Source organism: Notechis scutatus, chromosome 4 (genome assembly GCF_049901735.1).
Source record: "Notechis scutatus isolate UNSWTSFEM ecotype Mainland chromosome 4, rNotScu1.2, whole genome shotgun sequence".
Lineage (NCBI taxonomy): Eukaryota > Metazoa > Chordata > Lepidosauria > Squamata > Elapidae > Notechis > Notechis scutatus.
The window spans coordinates 22,268,926-22,285,584 of NC_142012.1; the positions used below are offsets into that span (position 1 = coordinate 22,268,926).

The following is a 16,659-nucleotide window of genomic DNA, read 5'->3' on the forward strand; positions in this document are numbered from 1 at the left end:
TGTGATACAGTGAAAAGCACTTGTTGATTTTTTTTCTATTTGAATGCAGTCCAGACATTTGTATGTCTATGAAAGTAGCAAATGGGAAGACCTGCTTCATTCTGGTCCATTTTGTGACTATGTTATGTACTGCTGTGCAGTTGATGGGGCAGGAAATCAGATGCAGAACAGATTAAAAAATGGTAACAATTGCCGTGTCTCATGCTTAATTAATAGTCTTGATGTGTTGCAGTGAATTTCAGAGTTGTTAACTTGAAGTTTGGAGCCCTTGTACTCAAAGTTGTCTCCTTGTCACTTAAGACCGCAAACAGTGGAGCTGTTAAGCAATCTCAGGTTTTCATAAGGACAGTAGCAACTTATTTAACTCAACATTAAAACCATGTTATCCTCCTAGAACACTTACATGATATGAATCAGTAATGTTGAGTTGTAAGCCACCCCAGAGTCATTTGCTGAGGTGGGAAATCAAATAAATAAATAAATAAATAAATAATAAACAAACAAACAAATAAATAAATAAATAAATAATAAATAGATAGATAGATAAATAAATAAATAAGTTTTATCTTAACTCCAAAGAACAGGTCCACCCCATATAATGTTGTTTCAAAAGGTGTGGATTTAGAGCAATCATTTAAGTAACATTGAAAACATGACACATTTTTTTCTGCTCATTTCAGTGGGATATAAATTGTTCTTAATCGCACCTGTTTTACATAATTTACATGGATGTTCCAGTTTATCTCATGACACTAAGTCACAATGTTAATGTAAACAAGACTCTGTTTTTGCCTTTTCCAACACACACACACACACACACACACAAACAGGTTGGATCAAAGAAGGTTGATGATAATAGGCAAGGTATATACAGGCAACGTGTATACACATGCAGTCAGTGGTCCATATTTAAAGCATGGTTGCTTTCCAGATGTTTGATCCTAAGGCAGAATAGCATTGTCTTATTTCTTAGCTATGTGACTTTGCCTCACATCTATTAATAAATTCATGAAAGGCTTTAGGAGTACTCGTCCGCTGATGTATATGGAGAATTGATGTAACTTGACACTGCTGAACTAGCTTTGGAACTCCTGCATGAATTCCCATTTGCGTTGGCTTCTTGTGCTCCTTTCTTGCGCATAGACTTGCTGTTTTCGCCATCACCGGATTCAAACACTACTGACATGCTGGATTCCATTCTGGTAACTGTGTATAGGCTGCTTTGCCTGGTAGGATGGAATCTAGTTGTCTTAAGCTCCAGTTCATCGTAACTAGATACTTCAATGAAAGGACACCATTGAAAAGCTCTCTTGAAACCAGCTCGGAATCTGAAAAACACATGCATAGCGTATGTACTTGATATTTGACATATCCCATAGAAAACATTTTTTAAAGAAAAGAGTTAATCAAATATACATTTCTAGATATCTGAGTTTAGTTCTGGGCTTCACATTTTCAGAACTGTATACATACTGAAGTATGTCCAGAATAAGAAATAAATATTATAGAGATTGTCAATTCCAGTTCTACTAGGAATGGCTTAGAGATATTAAGCCTAGAGAAGAAAAAATAAATAAAAGAGGAACATGTTAGCGACCTTTAAACATCAGAAGTCCTACAGGAGATGAAAGCAACTTGCTCTTGATTACTCCAGAGGGTAGAATTAGAGCTAATGGATAAAAATTGTAATGAACTTGGCTCAACAATAGAAGAGACTTTCTAATTGTAACAGATGCGTAGAGACATCTTAATAGCAGGATTGGAAAAAGGACTGGATTCCCATCTGTTGAGACTACTAGAAAAACCTAATAAAACAGAATGCAAATTCGGCTGCATCTGCATCTAATTTCAGAGAGTGTCAGACTGTGCTGCCCAGCTATCAGGGACCGATTCACAATTTCTTTAATGCACAACATCATCAGAAGAGTGGAATTAATCGTCTGAAAAATTATGGATTAAATGTTTTAGCAGCCCCCTCCTCCCTTTCAGCTGGTTAATTTAGAGCTGGTTTACATACACAGTATATTAGATGTGATCTAAGAATAATATTGTTCTTAGTTGATAATTCACAGGTGGTCCTAGTGATTACATTTGTAAGAGGCAACCTGGTTGTTAGTGACAGGGTCACTAAATGAAACCACAACTGTGCTTACGATCTTCAGTTTTTCTTTGCTTTATATACCTGTCAAGTTTGTAAATATAAGGACTGATTGAATTTTTTTAAAAATCATCATTGTCACTGTAAACAGTTGCTAAACGTGGCAGTCACTAAACAAGGACCACCTGTATTTTCTGTGGGTTAGGGTTAGGGTTAAACTCCTTTCATATAGAAAAAATGGGGCAAGACTACTTGGAATTGTACAGACATGTACTTTCTTATACTTTTGTACGTGTGCAGAATTCCAAAAGGCCATTGCTCCATCCAAAAAAAGCAATACAGTTGAAGAAAACATGTTTATAACTTGTAGCATTGCCATCATTATAAAAAAAAAAACACCACTTATTTAAAATATGATAAAGCATCCCTGGTGAACTGGATCCCTCCTGTCCTTTCTTCTAGCAGGGCCCATTTGTGCCCTAAATATCTACCTTGAAATACCAAGTGAGAGACTGCATAATTCTGACTACAATTTGTTTTTTAAAAAACATAATTTGCAGTTCCCGACTAATATGTGGATCAGGTGGGTGTTATATAAACTTAATAAATAAATAAAAAGTGTGGATGAGAAGGCAGTTCAAACTGAATGCTTTGTCGAATTTTGCTGTGGTAATTATAAAAGTGCCTATCTTGAAGAGGAATATGTAGAAAATGTAATGTTTTAGCAGTAATTGTAAAAAAAAAGATACTTATATAAGGAAGTATTTAAAATACATGCAGACCTACAGTAGATGACAATATAGCAAGTTGAGTAAATTAAAATAAAACTTCATGCATATAGTTTGAAAGCAAATATTGAGTGGTTGAAGTTTGTTAAATGAAAATTATGAGAATGTTTATGGAATGAACTTAGACTTGAACACAACTAACATCGACTCATCCATTTCAATTACCGCTGAGCTACAGCTCAGTTGATTCAACTCATGCCTAATTATAGCTTGAAGGTGCAAAGCAATATTACAAATAACACTGCGGAACACAAAAACGCAAGGAAATGAAGCTCTCTTGAGATAAATTACTTGCAATATAAATTCATTTTGAACTTTTGGGATAAATAATAAATATTTCATACATTTTCAATTTGGATCAGAAGACAAAAAGAACAACACAGCAGCATTTCTGTGCCCGATACAAATCCTGATGGGATTATGTGGGTGTTAAATAAGATTGCAACAGGCAGGTGTTTGAGCAAGATGCTGAAAGGTTGTGCTTGTTGTGTTTCTCCTATCATCTAAAAATGTTTGCATATATATGGCAGGAATTAATGTCCCCTTTGAAATGCCTATCAAAAAGGAATTAGGTTCTGATTTTTGTTTGTGTACCAATTTTGCTGATATTGCACAGATAAGTAGCCTATTCCCATCTGTATTTTTGAATTTTGCTGGCTCTCAGGTAAGGTATCATGTAATATTAGACAGATTCTCTCAGACAGCATCTTCTGCTTAAACGTCTGACCAAAAGAACCACAAGATTGATGAGAGGTCTTATATCTCTTAAATATGTGAATTATTTTCCATTTATATTTTATTTATATCACATATAAATGTAATGCAATTTTTATGTGTGGTAAGCTATTACATGCTATTTCATGTAAGTACTCAGAGAGTTATAGATTCAAGTAGCATTTATATAAAATAACCACATAACATTGACTTTATACAAGATGGTGATAATGTTTTGTTACTACCATATTTTTTTGGTATTGATTTTGGTGCTAGTAAATAAATCTTCTTGGATCTACTGTATTTTTTCTGTTGTTTCAAGTTTCATGTATGAAATTCAATTTGGTTTAAACATTAGTTCAAAGGAGAGAATTTCAAGTAAGTTTCCATAGGTCATATTGTACTTTCTTAGTTATAAGAGTTTACAGAAAAGTAAAATCAGCCTTTCCAACTTCACGAGATCTTACTTTATTTTTGTGAGAAATTTGAAGGTCTGATTTTACTTTTTTTTTTAGCTCCATGAACTTTTTGGGTTTCCCTACATTCTTCTTTCATTTGCAACCCAGCTTTTCCATTTCCCCAGTGAAATAAGACTTATATACAGCTTCACAGTGCTTTACAGCTCTCCCTAAGCGGTTTACAGAGCCAGTATATTGCCCCAACCATCTGGGTCCTCATTTTATCCACCTTGGAAGGATGGATGGATGGCTGAGTCAACCTTGAGCCTGGTGGGATTTGAACTGCCAAATTGCTGGCAGCAGATAGTCAGCAGAAATGGCCTGCAGTACAGCACTCTAACCACTGCAGCACCAAAGTTCCTCCACTGCATGGGCAGTGCAGGGCTGTCAGGCATGGCACCAAAGGAACATGTTGCAGCATCTCTGCCATCATTCATAAGTGCGAACGACTGCTATGATGCTGCAAAATATGTAACTTTGGGACCTGGTCGTAAGTACTTTTGGCAGGGATTTGTAACTTTGAACGATTACTAAGTGAACTGTTTTAACCTGAGGATTACCTGTAAATGGTGACAAAAAGGATAGGGGAGGAAATGAATACAGATTGAAGAATGTCAACAGAAATGTATATTTCTAAACAACTGTTCTGAGCGTTTGAATAAATAAACTTTTTTACAATGCAGAAGGAGATCTATGGTACCCCTTTTTCTTCTCTCTTAATTTCCAGGATGAACAATGAATAAATGAAATTCATTTAATACAGAAGAATGAAAAAAGAAATGTCCAGGCTCCCAACTGTAGATTGATTATTCTTAAATTAAAACCTTACCTTTTATTGAGACAGCAGTAGATAATGGGATTATACATAGTAGAACTCATAGCGAGCCAAAACGTTGCTAGATAGATCTGCTGAATGTATTTCCATCGATTCCAATTTTCATAGATTCCAGTAAGAATGAAATAAATGTGATATGGCAACCAGCAGATGGCAAATGTCAATACAACCACAATCATCATTTTTACAACCTGGAAGCAAACAGATGGGGGGGGAAGAGGAGTTTTTTTTTACAACTTTGTAGCCTGTAAGTGCCTTTTAATATTATCAACACTAGATATTAGGCTGCTATGGTTGGAGTGTTAAATTTATATAGATATTTAATAATTTGGAAAAAAAACCCAGAATGCTATAAAAGGAATTTATCTATTTTGACATTTTCCCCTTTGCTTTGCTCAGATAACAGAGAGTGTTTTGATATGGATTTGAGCCTCCTGCACTTTACTTATGGCCCGAATGATTAAGTCTGACATATGGGTAGATAGCTGTTGTGCTTTACAGGATAGCTGAATCAAATAACCATTGGTATACAGTGAATAAATAAAATAGCAGCTTAACATGTGGCACCACAGATGACATCTCTTGGGAATATTCAGATAGATGGGAAATTCCAACAAAGGAAATAATGTTGCTTAGAGTTGAACTATGGAATTATTCGTGTTATCTGAGCTTGGTTGTTTGCAGACATTTCATTATCCAACTAGGTAATATCATAAGGGGCTTGCTCCATTTATACGCAGTAGCTTGCCCTACCAGTTTGGGTAGGGGTGTGGTTTTCTTCTTGGTAGTTCCTTGATTAGAATATTGTTTTCTGCTTGATTGTTTGTCTGGTGCTAATCTTTGCTTATCTGAATGTTGGCTGCTGAAAAGGATGAATTCTGGTCTTTTTGTTTCTTAGCTTTTTATTGTTTCTTTTGAATGGTATATAAATATGCTTTATCTCCATGTGTCTACTGACGTCTGATTTGTCAGAAAGCCAAATTTCCAAAAATTCTCTGGTGTTTTTTGGATTTAGCTTTGTCTAGAATCAGTCTCCAAAAATTGAACCCAACTGAAAAGAAGAAGAAGGAGGAGGAGGAGGAGGAGGAGGAGGAGGAGGAGGAGGAGGAGGAGGAGGAGGAGGAGGAGGAGGAGAAGGAGGAGAAGCAGAAGCAAGAAGCAAGAAGCAAGAAGCAAGAAGCAAGAAGCAAGAAGAAGAAGAAGAAGAAGAAGAAGAAGAAGAAGAAGAAGAAGAAGAAGAAGAAGAAGAAGAAGAAGAAGAAGAAGAAGAAGCTAATAATTTTCCAGCTGAAATTGTGGCTGCTCATATGTTGTTATTGTGTTTTAGGACTGCTAGTTGATGTTCAGGAATATGTTCATGGATGTACTAGTTGGTGTTCAGGGATGTTTTCTGCCGATATAGTGGTTGTTATGGTCTTTCCACTGTATATTGTAGATTACTCCTTTTTAAAAAAAAAAATGGACTACTAGTTTTTTCATTTGCTTAGGATGGTTTGGAAGATGTTACTGTGTGTGTTACAGTGACTTGTGGTTGTAATTATTGAATGTTTCTTAAATGTTTTTGATGTATGTGAGTGTTATGATTTTCATAGTTTGTGTTGCTTGTGCCATAAAAAAATAATCCCTAAAATAATTTTCTCATAATTGAAAAACAAAGACAATGCCTCCAGTCCCAGATCCACCCATTCAGCTATCGAAATAGCAAACATTTAGTAATCAGTGTGCAAACTTTGAAAGAAGGCCTTTTCTATCCCTGGCATGTTTCTTTGGTTGATACCTGATGGACTTGTGGCTTCTTTGCTATACTGCACAATACTGAAGTTGATTTTTACTCCCATATAGTTTCTCCATTTGCGTTGCCTATCAGTTCCATACAGAACTGTAGAATGCAAGGTTTCCATAGCTCTAGTTTTGTATCTGTTTTTTTCTCTGACAGATATCCAGACTCCTTTGCACTACTACAGAATCAGCCATTTGCTCCTGTCACACTGGTTCTGTGCATTCACTACAATCATTTTTAAGGTGTAGGAGTTTGAGCCCATCAAACCTGAAGACCCCTGAGTTGGGAGGGACAGGTTACATTATATGTGTGTTTTGCATCCTGTTGCACTTCATTGGCTAAACCAGTACTTATTTATTTAGTATAAATAAATATTTATTTATTCATTTACATTTAGAGACTGTTCAATTACAACCACCACAAGGCAGCTTACATTATAAAATTAAATAAAAAATGGATAAAAATCATAAATATTTGAAATGTTTCCCGAAATGCCTCGAAGAAAAATAGAAGGGATACCCTATTTCCAGAACTGGGAGCTAGACCAAGTTTTCTGTGATTTTCAGGATACCATCAAAATGGAAATTGTTCAGATTTTTTGGTGTGTGTGTGTTGTATTCCAGAAAGCCAGGAACCTCAACAAAGAAGACATACTTTCTACATCCTAACTGTACACCTACTGAAGGGGCTTGGGGGCTTGGAGATAATTGAAGAGACTTGGAGGTATCCATTCTTCTAGCTCTTACTGGGTGAAAATATACAATTGAAAAGAGATGGCTCCCAGATACCCAGAGCTAATTTTATAAAGGGCTTCATAAGTTATAACCAGCATCTTGAATAGTACCCAGAAGCCAACAAGCATAATTTGTAAACAAGTGTAGATTGCAAGGCATGGATAACAAATGGGCATAATGTGATCAACTCGTTATTTCCTAATCTGCTGTATTCTGGATCACCTATAACTCTGAGAGGTCTTCAATGGCAGCCTTTATGGATGTCTTGTAGTAGCCCAGTTCTGAGATGAGTAGCTTAAGTGACAGAAGGATTATGTTCTAGGAATGGGTGTAAAATGAATCTTGTAAAGGCCTTCCTGGCCACAGCTGCTGACTACTTTGAGCTGTTAATTCATGATGACACTTTAATTGCATATCAATTTCAAATTGGGTTGTACAATCCCATCCAAGACCAAAGATTAAAAATTCCCAGATCTAGGAGGCCCAAATACTTACAGCTACTTGATCATGGCACAATTGACCCTGAGCTTGTTCCTCCCATCCAAATCCAAGTAGCCTTCAAATACTGGTTCATGAATTGAAAGCATCACTTGAACAGCTTGGGATCAAGAAGTATTATGGTATCATGGTGTACTCTATTAGACTCTAAACCAATGGATGACTTACTCATTGTTTTTATCTAAATGTTAAATGCGTGAGTAGAGACCACTGAGCTCCAAGGCAGCCCACTAGTGCAACCTCTATCCCCATCAATGTTTACTGCAACTGGCTCCAGAAGAAAAGTGGAAAACCACTGTAAGAAGTGCCTCCAACCCTGCAAATTGTGGTCAGTGGTATTGAAAGCCATTGAGAGATCAAGGAGCACAAGGATAGATGCACCATTCCCATCCATATTCCAAAATGATAATCAAAGCGGGATCAATGCCATTTTGACACTACATTCTGGCCTAAAACCCAACTGAAGTGTGTCCAAATCATAATATATAAGTAATATGTAAAAGTAACATGTCATCTATTTTTAAAAGAAGCCTTTAAACCTCTATGTTGATTACTATTGTTTAAAATATTCAGAAGTAGAGAAATAATATCGATATATATAATTTACCAAATGCCAAATTTATGCAAAGGTGAATCCTCTGTGGTCCTCTTTATGGTGAAATAGAAATATTTATCTTAGAATCAACTTTTTTTTTGTTAGTGTTCCACTTCAAAGCACTAGTTCATTCATCTTTAAACTTCATGGCATTCCAGGTCCATGTCTAGATGGCCCTTAGAGTAATGTTTTCTTATAAAGTCCTACTGGGCAATCATTTAAATATGAGCCAGCAGTGTATTGCATCTGCCAAAAAAGCCAACACAGTTGTAGGCTGCATAAACAGAGGGATAGAATCAAGATAGAATCAAGATCATGTGAAGTGTTAATACCACTTTATAATGCTTTGGTAAGGCCACACTTGGAATACTGCATCCAGTTTTGGTCATCACAATGTAAAAAAGATGTTGAGACTCTAGAGTGCAGAGAAGAGCAACAAAGATGATTAAGGGGTTGGAGGCTAAAACATATGAAGAACGGTTGCTGGAACTGAGTATGTCTAGTCTGATGAAAAGTAGGACTAGGGGTGACATGATAGCAGTATTCTAATATCTCAAGAGAAACTCAACTTATTCTCCAAAGCACCTGAAGGCAGGACAAGAAGTAATGGTCGGAAACTAATCAAGGAGAGAAGCAACCTAGAACTAAGGAGAAATTTCCTGACAGTTAGAACAATTAATCAGTGGAACAACTTGCCTCCAGAAGTTGTAAATGCTCCAACATTAAAGAAGAGTTTGGATAAGCATTTGTCTGAAGTGGTGTAGGGTTTGCTGCCTAAGCAAGGAGTTGGACTAGAAGACCTCCAAGGGTCCCTTCCAACTCTGTTATTCTATTCTATAAAATTTTCATCTTTCTTAATTTTCAGAAGTGTTTATTTTTCTGACTACATTATGGCATCTTTATTGAGCAGAATAGTGCTGAAAATGATTTTTGAGCATAAATCATAGCAAAATTTCCAAGGTAAATTACATCTCTACACTCCATTACTCCTTGTCCCAAGAGGAAACATCATTCTGTGCATATAACTGGAAGAATTACAGCTTCATTCATCAAAATGAGAAAGCCTTTGGTGATCAAATTGATTCAATGGCTCTCCAAAATACTTCTCCAGCTTTATTTTGTAAAAAAACAGGCATTAACTGAACATTCAGATATTTCAATTTAAAGCACAAAGTATATAAATATATATTTCTCTATGCATACATTTGTTTTTTGGACAAGATTGTTCAAATCACCACTCAGTCTTCAAGGTCACAGAGCAACAGTGTTGGGCCAATCACTATGTCATTCCCTAATCGTTTTGTGAAGCTGTGGTTATGACAGTTATTGCAAGATTAAATTGATGAGAACACAGAAAGTGAAGTAGGAATGAAAGCTGTTCCAAAGATAACATTTCCCCTATGGTGGCATTCTGTACACTGCATTAAAAATATGCTTTATTCTTTTTCTAAAGAATAAGCAAAGAATGTTAGGGGACTCACGATTTGCCCCACATAAACTTGATGAGAATGATTACCGCAAAGAATAAAATCTGAAGCAAACTTGAATAATAGTCCTCATTGCAAGCACATGCAAGCGAATGGATTTGGCACAGCAAGCTCTGACTCAAAGCCAGCTAGGGCTGTAGAGAACTGTGAATAGCAGCCCTTACATGAAAAGAGTTTGCATGGAATCCCACTTAACTCAGTATCTCTGCTCATATTTAGGAACTTATGCACATATTTTATAATGTGCATAATGCACATTTTTCACTGTTGTCTGCCGTATGGCCTACAGCTCCCTTACACAACCTTTATTCCTCAAACCCATACTTTTATTGGGTCAACAACCATATGCTGGGAAAGGCCTGTTGCAAAAGGGATCACTAAACCTAAAAGGTTAAAACAAATGAATATAAAATGAACGAATGATGAGTAATTAAATATTGTAATGACTTTATTTGTGAAGGTTTTTATTTACTTTCCCACCCACAATGCTTATTCTTTCATACATGTAGTCTCCCATAGATATGCAGATGTGCTTCATGAATAGAAGAGATAACAAAGAGAAAAATAATGTGATGCGTTTGCTACTAGTTGGGGAAAGAAATCTGGGGGAAGATAAGGATGTCGGGCAGACTGCAAGCTGTGCACATAAACAATAGTCTGCAGAACTTTTTATCTCTTCTAAGGAAGACACATCCATAAAATGGAATTCTCTCTCATTTAGCCCAATCTCTGGCCAAAGATACAAAAACCAGCAAGAAAATAGTAAAAGAGTTATTACGGTATTAAAGCAGCTTCTTCTTCAAGAAAGTTGTCAAAATAGAGCAAAAGTTTCATTTCCCCATCCAATCATTTCAGGGGAAAAAAAAAAAGCTTCTGTGATCTTTGCACCAGTCTTTGACGTTTGAGCTTCAATAAAATTAGTGCCACGATCAGAACTGATGGGCTGAATAAGTTACCAAAAAGCTTGGGGAAGGTAAAAACTAAAACAATGAAGCTGCAAAACATGTATCATTTGAACTGGAAATGATGCTGATGCAGTAGTGCTAGAGAGCAGACTTTCTCTTTGACACATATGTTATACCGTCAATCCATTGGATCTCAATCTTTTCTTCACTATGGATCCCTTTAAATACCTTTTGTGGGCACAGACCATGGCCTCGGACTACCAATACTTAACTCAAGATTTAAATCATAACATTTCTTCAAGCTGTAACAACAGTGCCCCCCCCCCCCGGGGTCTAACCAATCACAGATTGAAAACTGTGTATTACTAAAACTGAACCTAAAAAAATGGTGTGCTTAAAACATGAAAAATAATTTTTAAAAATAGAAATAAAAACCTGCAATAGGAAAAATGCTAGAGTTCTGATTATCCTGGCAAGAAAAGAGGTTCACTGAAATTTGATTTACAAATGTTGATTGAATAAGCACACAGACATCTTGGGAAGGATTGGGCTAAGCGATGAAAATACAGTTTTTCCAGTGATTCATGGCCAGAAGGAATTTTGGCTCAGTCACAAATGCTTTTGGTATTCACCTTTGTCACAAGCATATAATCCCTCAGATCAAAGGCTTAGTTTATTTGTTTATATGGCATGTCTATTAAAAGAGCTGTTTAATTAATAAAAAAGAATAGGCTTATTTCTATCCTATGATCTCTGGGTCAGAAAGTCAGTAGGAGCTGTACCAGTTTCCGGTAGGTTTCTATATACAATTTAATGAGTCAATTGCTATCTATAGAGAACTATAGAGATGGAGCCCAAGCTATCTTATTATGGCCTTTCCCTAGTAGAATCTATATATATATTTGGGATAATTAGGAAACACTCCCTAATGCCATTATCTACCTACCTATTACTACCAGAGGTGGTATTCAGCAGGTTCTGACCAGTTTTGGAGAACCAGTAACGGAAATGTTGAGTAGTTCGGAGAACCAGCAAATACCACCTCTGACTGGAGATTTTACAATATCGTTCCCCTGCCACGCCCACCAAGCCACGCCTACAGAACCGGTAGTAAAAAAATTTGAATCCCACCACTGACTACTACTATGATAGTGAATGAGCATTCTCTGTAACAGTTCCCTACTTTTGGAGAGATCTTGCTCTGTGAAGGTTCTTATTGTCATGGCTTTTGATTAGCCATTGAAAACTTGGCTTTCCTAGAAGCCTTTGATGATTAATTATAACCTACCAAACAAATTGTACATATTATATAATCACTCTCTGGAGAAATCTATAATGCTGGGAAAGGTAGAAGGAAAGAGCAGATGAGAATAATAAGCAGCAAAGTGGATGGGTTCAATTTCATGGGCACTTTTGGAAAATCCGAAGGACCATCCTGGAGAAAATTTGCCTGTGATATTGACACCAATTTGCTGCACATAATCAATAGCAAGTTTTAACTCATTAATGTTGGGAAATTACATTTTAGATTCTGCTTTCTTAAAATTACTTTGTACTGTGTTTATTTGTAAGTTCCCTAAGCTGCTTAAAATCTGTTAGTCATCTGGTAATGGGCAACTTTACATAATAACAATAATAAACAAACAAGAGAGAAACCCAAGGATGTTACTTTGCTAATATTTTCATCTCAAGCAGATGTTTCCATGTTTAAAGAAGGAAATCTCCTGTTGGATTCCCTCTCTACCCAGCAGGGCTGGCATCCATGGTTGGCTGTTTCTGATAGCAAAAATTTCATTGCTGGACTGGTATTAAAAAAAGACACTGTAAAGTTGGCATAATGGAGTACTTAAAAATTTCTTTTCAACTCCCATACATTTTGTCAAGCCACAGGGATGCAAGAATTAATAGGGTCGTGGGAGGTGGGTAATTTTTGCCTTGACAAGAATTCTGGGTGCCATGGAGGCAATCTTTCTCTCCAGGGGAAAAACGAAAGTGTTTGCCTCAAATTCTCAAATGAAGACCCCCTGCATTATTGTGTCCTGAATGTCATTTATTTTCCTTTGGAAACCTCCTGTACAAAGACTGGAGAGGTTTCCAGAGGTCTAGAACATGGAGAAAGCCACGGAGGAAGAAGATATTGCAGAATGAAAGAAATATATTTCATTTCACTCCAAGAAGCAAAAAAGATACCATATTTCATATTTAATAAAAGTAGTTTGTTTCCAAATGTGCTTTCCTGAAACCTTTGTTGAAACACCATCTTGAAAATTTATTAAGTCTTGATAATTAGTCTAACTTTATTTCCTCTAATTGATTGGACTAAAAAAGTAACTATTCTTCCTACCTTTCTAACCTGCTAATCTGCAGGTAATAATTGACATACTTGGGCATGCTGACCAAGTTTTTACTGAAAGATGTGACAGTGGATTAAAAAAACTTTTCAGTCAGGGATTCTTGAAAGATGAGTTAGTCAGAAATTAAGGACAAAATTATATATTTATATATGAAACTCTCTAGGTAAAGAAACATTATTAAGATATTATCAGAGGTTCTCCTTCCCTGAACAAATGCATCTCCTTATCAGCTTTTACTTCTTAACAATATCCGTTTATGGGAAATATAGTATTGCCTCAATGTGGGATTTATCTACTTTGTATGTTGATTAGGAAGTTTTTTTACAATGAGAAACAATAGGCAGGAGAGGATATTCTACTTTTTATTCATCAGCATTTATCTCTTATAAATAATCACCTCCAGAGGTGGTATTCAGCAGGTTCTGACCCGTTCTGGAGAACTGGTAGCAGAAATTTTGAGTAGTTTGGAGAACCAGCAAATACCACCTCTGTCTGGAGGTTTTACAATATCCTTCCCCTGCCACGCCTACCAAGCCATGCCCACAGAACTGGTAGTAAAAGTTTTTGAATCCCACCACTGATCACCACCCATCACTCTTAATTTTTCTTTCCTCTGTAAAGTCAGATTAGATGGCCTGAAAGAGTCAGTGAGTGTACCTGGAGGACAGCAGTGATAATCAGATATTTGTTCGTATTCTTCTGTGCCATGATAAGGTACATCTGTACCATCTTTTGTCTTATTTTTGGATGACATTTATTTGGCAATGTGGAACTGCCCACCGTGAGACATGTATCACTTGCCAAAGAATACTGTAGAATGCTGCTCCCTATTAGAAACATTGCCAGTATGGATTCTACAAGGTTGATTCATTTTTTCCCTTGCAGACGTGATTCATCACTGAGAACTGTGCTGATCTGACACATGTCCATCATTTATTTGGAATATTAGTTGGAAGTTAAGGTTGCATGGATAAAGCATTAGGAAATATATTCTCTTCCATTGACATTAGGGAATGTTAATGTGTGGAAACGTATCTGCATTGTCATGCTTGAAAACAATTCAGTACCAAGTTACACATCAATGGCAAATTTCCTCATTAAGTGTATAAATCATAAATTAAATGCTGGAAATTTAATACATTGTTATTTTGTTTGCAGTTACAGATATCGGCATAATACAAGGAAATGATGTGCAAGGAGTGTGTAAGTTCAGAAATAAAGGAATTAACAAGCTTAATTTGAATTAGAGATGAGAATGACAATGCAGACAATGATTCTCTAGTCGATTCTCTTGCCTTTCTAATACTTGGGATGAGAAATATAGAGGGTAGCTAATTAATATATAGAACTGAGTCCTGATCTTGGGGCAAGATAGGAGCAAAATCAATCCTTCCCAGGCATCTCCTCCACTGAGAGCACAAAAGACTGATGGAAATAAAAGCAGCACAAATAACTAACCATATTGCATCTGGAAGGATGAGCTTTCACAATTAGGTGGAAAACAACAACAACTCCTGGCCATAGACTAAGTACAGCTAGTATTACTGAAACAGAATGAATGTGCTTACAGATAGAAGCTGAAGTTTCCCTTGTTATTCCAAAGATAATGAGCATTATTGGAAGTCATTTCCTTGCTCTATTTCTCGTATGTATGTATGTATGTATGTATGTATGTATGTATGTCATTAATTAATTAATTAATTGGCTGCCCGTAGGGTAACTGAGTTACAGTTACATCTTAGTTAAAATTAAAATGTTAAAAGCAAACCTTAAAACTAAAGACACATGGGGAAGGTGGAGGCAGAGTGAGGGTGGGGGGAGGTGGGATTTGTTATTACTCAATCAACCATCTCCATTGTGCTGTTCCCCCACTGGGGCAGAACCATGTTGCTAGGCCCTTACAAAAAGGTAGGATGGTTGGGACCAACGTTATATCGGGGTGAGCGGGAGAAAGATGTTCCAGAGGGCAGGAGCCACAGCAGAGAAGATCCTCCTCCTGGACTCTGCCAGCTGGAATAATCGAGACTGACGGGACCAACAGCATGTCTCCTCGACCAGTACAAGTGGTACAAGCCAATCCCAGTGGGGTGAGATGGTCAAGTAATCTGGACTCATGCCATGAAGGGCTTTAAAAGTGATCACCAACACCTTGAATTGCACCCAGAAGATTAATTGTTTGTCTCCCACTGAAACAACTGAAAGTCCAATTTTATACTCTTCTAGGAATACTATACTATACTCTCCCCTCTTGGGTGGCTCCAGGGAAAAAGAGGTCTTGGAGCCATAAATCCAAAGCTTCTGCCTAACAGTGTTGTTCCATGTTGTTCTCCTAGCTAATTACCATCAACAGACCTGACCTCCTTCAATCTATCTATGCCCTATTTATAATCATCTAGGTGCACAGTGCCAACATTCATGAAATATTTGCTAGTCAGAAGCCCAGCTTGAGAGATTAATTCATAATTTTGTTAATATATTGTATGTTTTGTTAATATATTAATATATTTTTGTTAATATATTGTATGTTGTATGTATGGCTGATCTTCCTATGCAACTATTTACTCAGATATTTAAGAAGATGATGCAAAGCTTTTTTTGTTGGTCTCACACTTTCATTAACCTGATCAGATTCAGCTGTATAAGTCTTCCTAAGCTACTCATAGAGCTGCATAATGACTATTATCGGTAGCAGTAGTCAACAGAAGAAGTGTTTCAGTGAGAAAACTTGCCCTAAATCTCAAATATGTCATGTCTAAGTTAAATTATAATTCTATATTAGCTTCATGATCCTGTTTTGGTAAACTCTACTAGAATTAAGAACTGAAGAAAGCTTCACAATAACATGTCTTCTATAAGAATTGTGGGTGCTATTTCCTTGGTCAAATTGCTTCTGCCTGAAAAAGAAAGATCTCACACAAATGGTCCATGCACTTCTGGTGCTATGAACATATAGAGGAGAATATGAACACAGTTATGAACACAGTTCCAGCTTCTCAGTTATAGCCACTGCTTAAATCGCTTCTAATCTAACGCACAATCTCATCATCTCCTTTCTGGGGTTGGCTAATTTTAAGCAAAATGACATCCAAAAAAAACCTATTGATGATTCAGAAAAAGGATTGTGACCAGAAAATTTTGAAAACAATATAGATGATCAGAAAAAAACCCCACAAAAATACAGAGACAGCCCTTCTTTCAGAGAATGACCCTGCCAAAAAGACCATCTATTGTTAATAAGGGGACAGGAAATAGGGTAGCCGAACTTAATCTTGTCATCTCCAGATTCTTGGACTTCAATTTCCTCAACTTACAGCCAGAATGATAATTAAAAATGCCCACTCTGGGATTGAAATATAACAGATTTGGTGAACACCAGGCTTTGAAGTTGAAATACAAGAGAAGTACAAATGAAA

At 36.5% G+C, this 16,659-nt stretch overlaps 1 protein-coding gene across 1 annotated transcript in view; it reads right to left on the reverse strand.

Moving 5' to 3' along the window:
• Nucleotides 1–541: 541 nt before the first annotated feature.
• Nucleotides 542–16,659, reverse strand: part of TACR3 (tachykinin receptor 3) — a 41,569-nt gene continuing 25,451 nt past the window's right edge. Inside the window, exons 4-5 of the mRNA XM_026672633.2 lie at nucleotides 4,888–5,084; nucleotides 542–1,328 (exon numbers count right to left, since the gene is read on the reverse strand). Coding sequence (XP_026528418.1) covers nucleotides 1,019–1,328; nucleotides 4,888–5,084 — 507 coding nt within the window. The 3' untranslated portion in view covers nucleotides 542–1,018. The remainder of the gene's footprint in view (nucleotides 1,329–4,887; nucleotides 5,085–16,659) is intronic.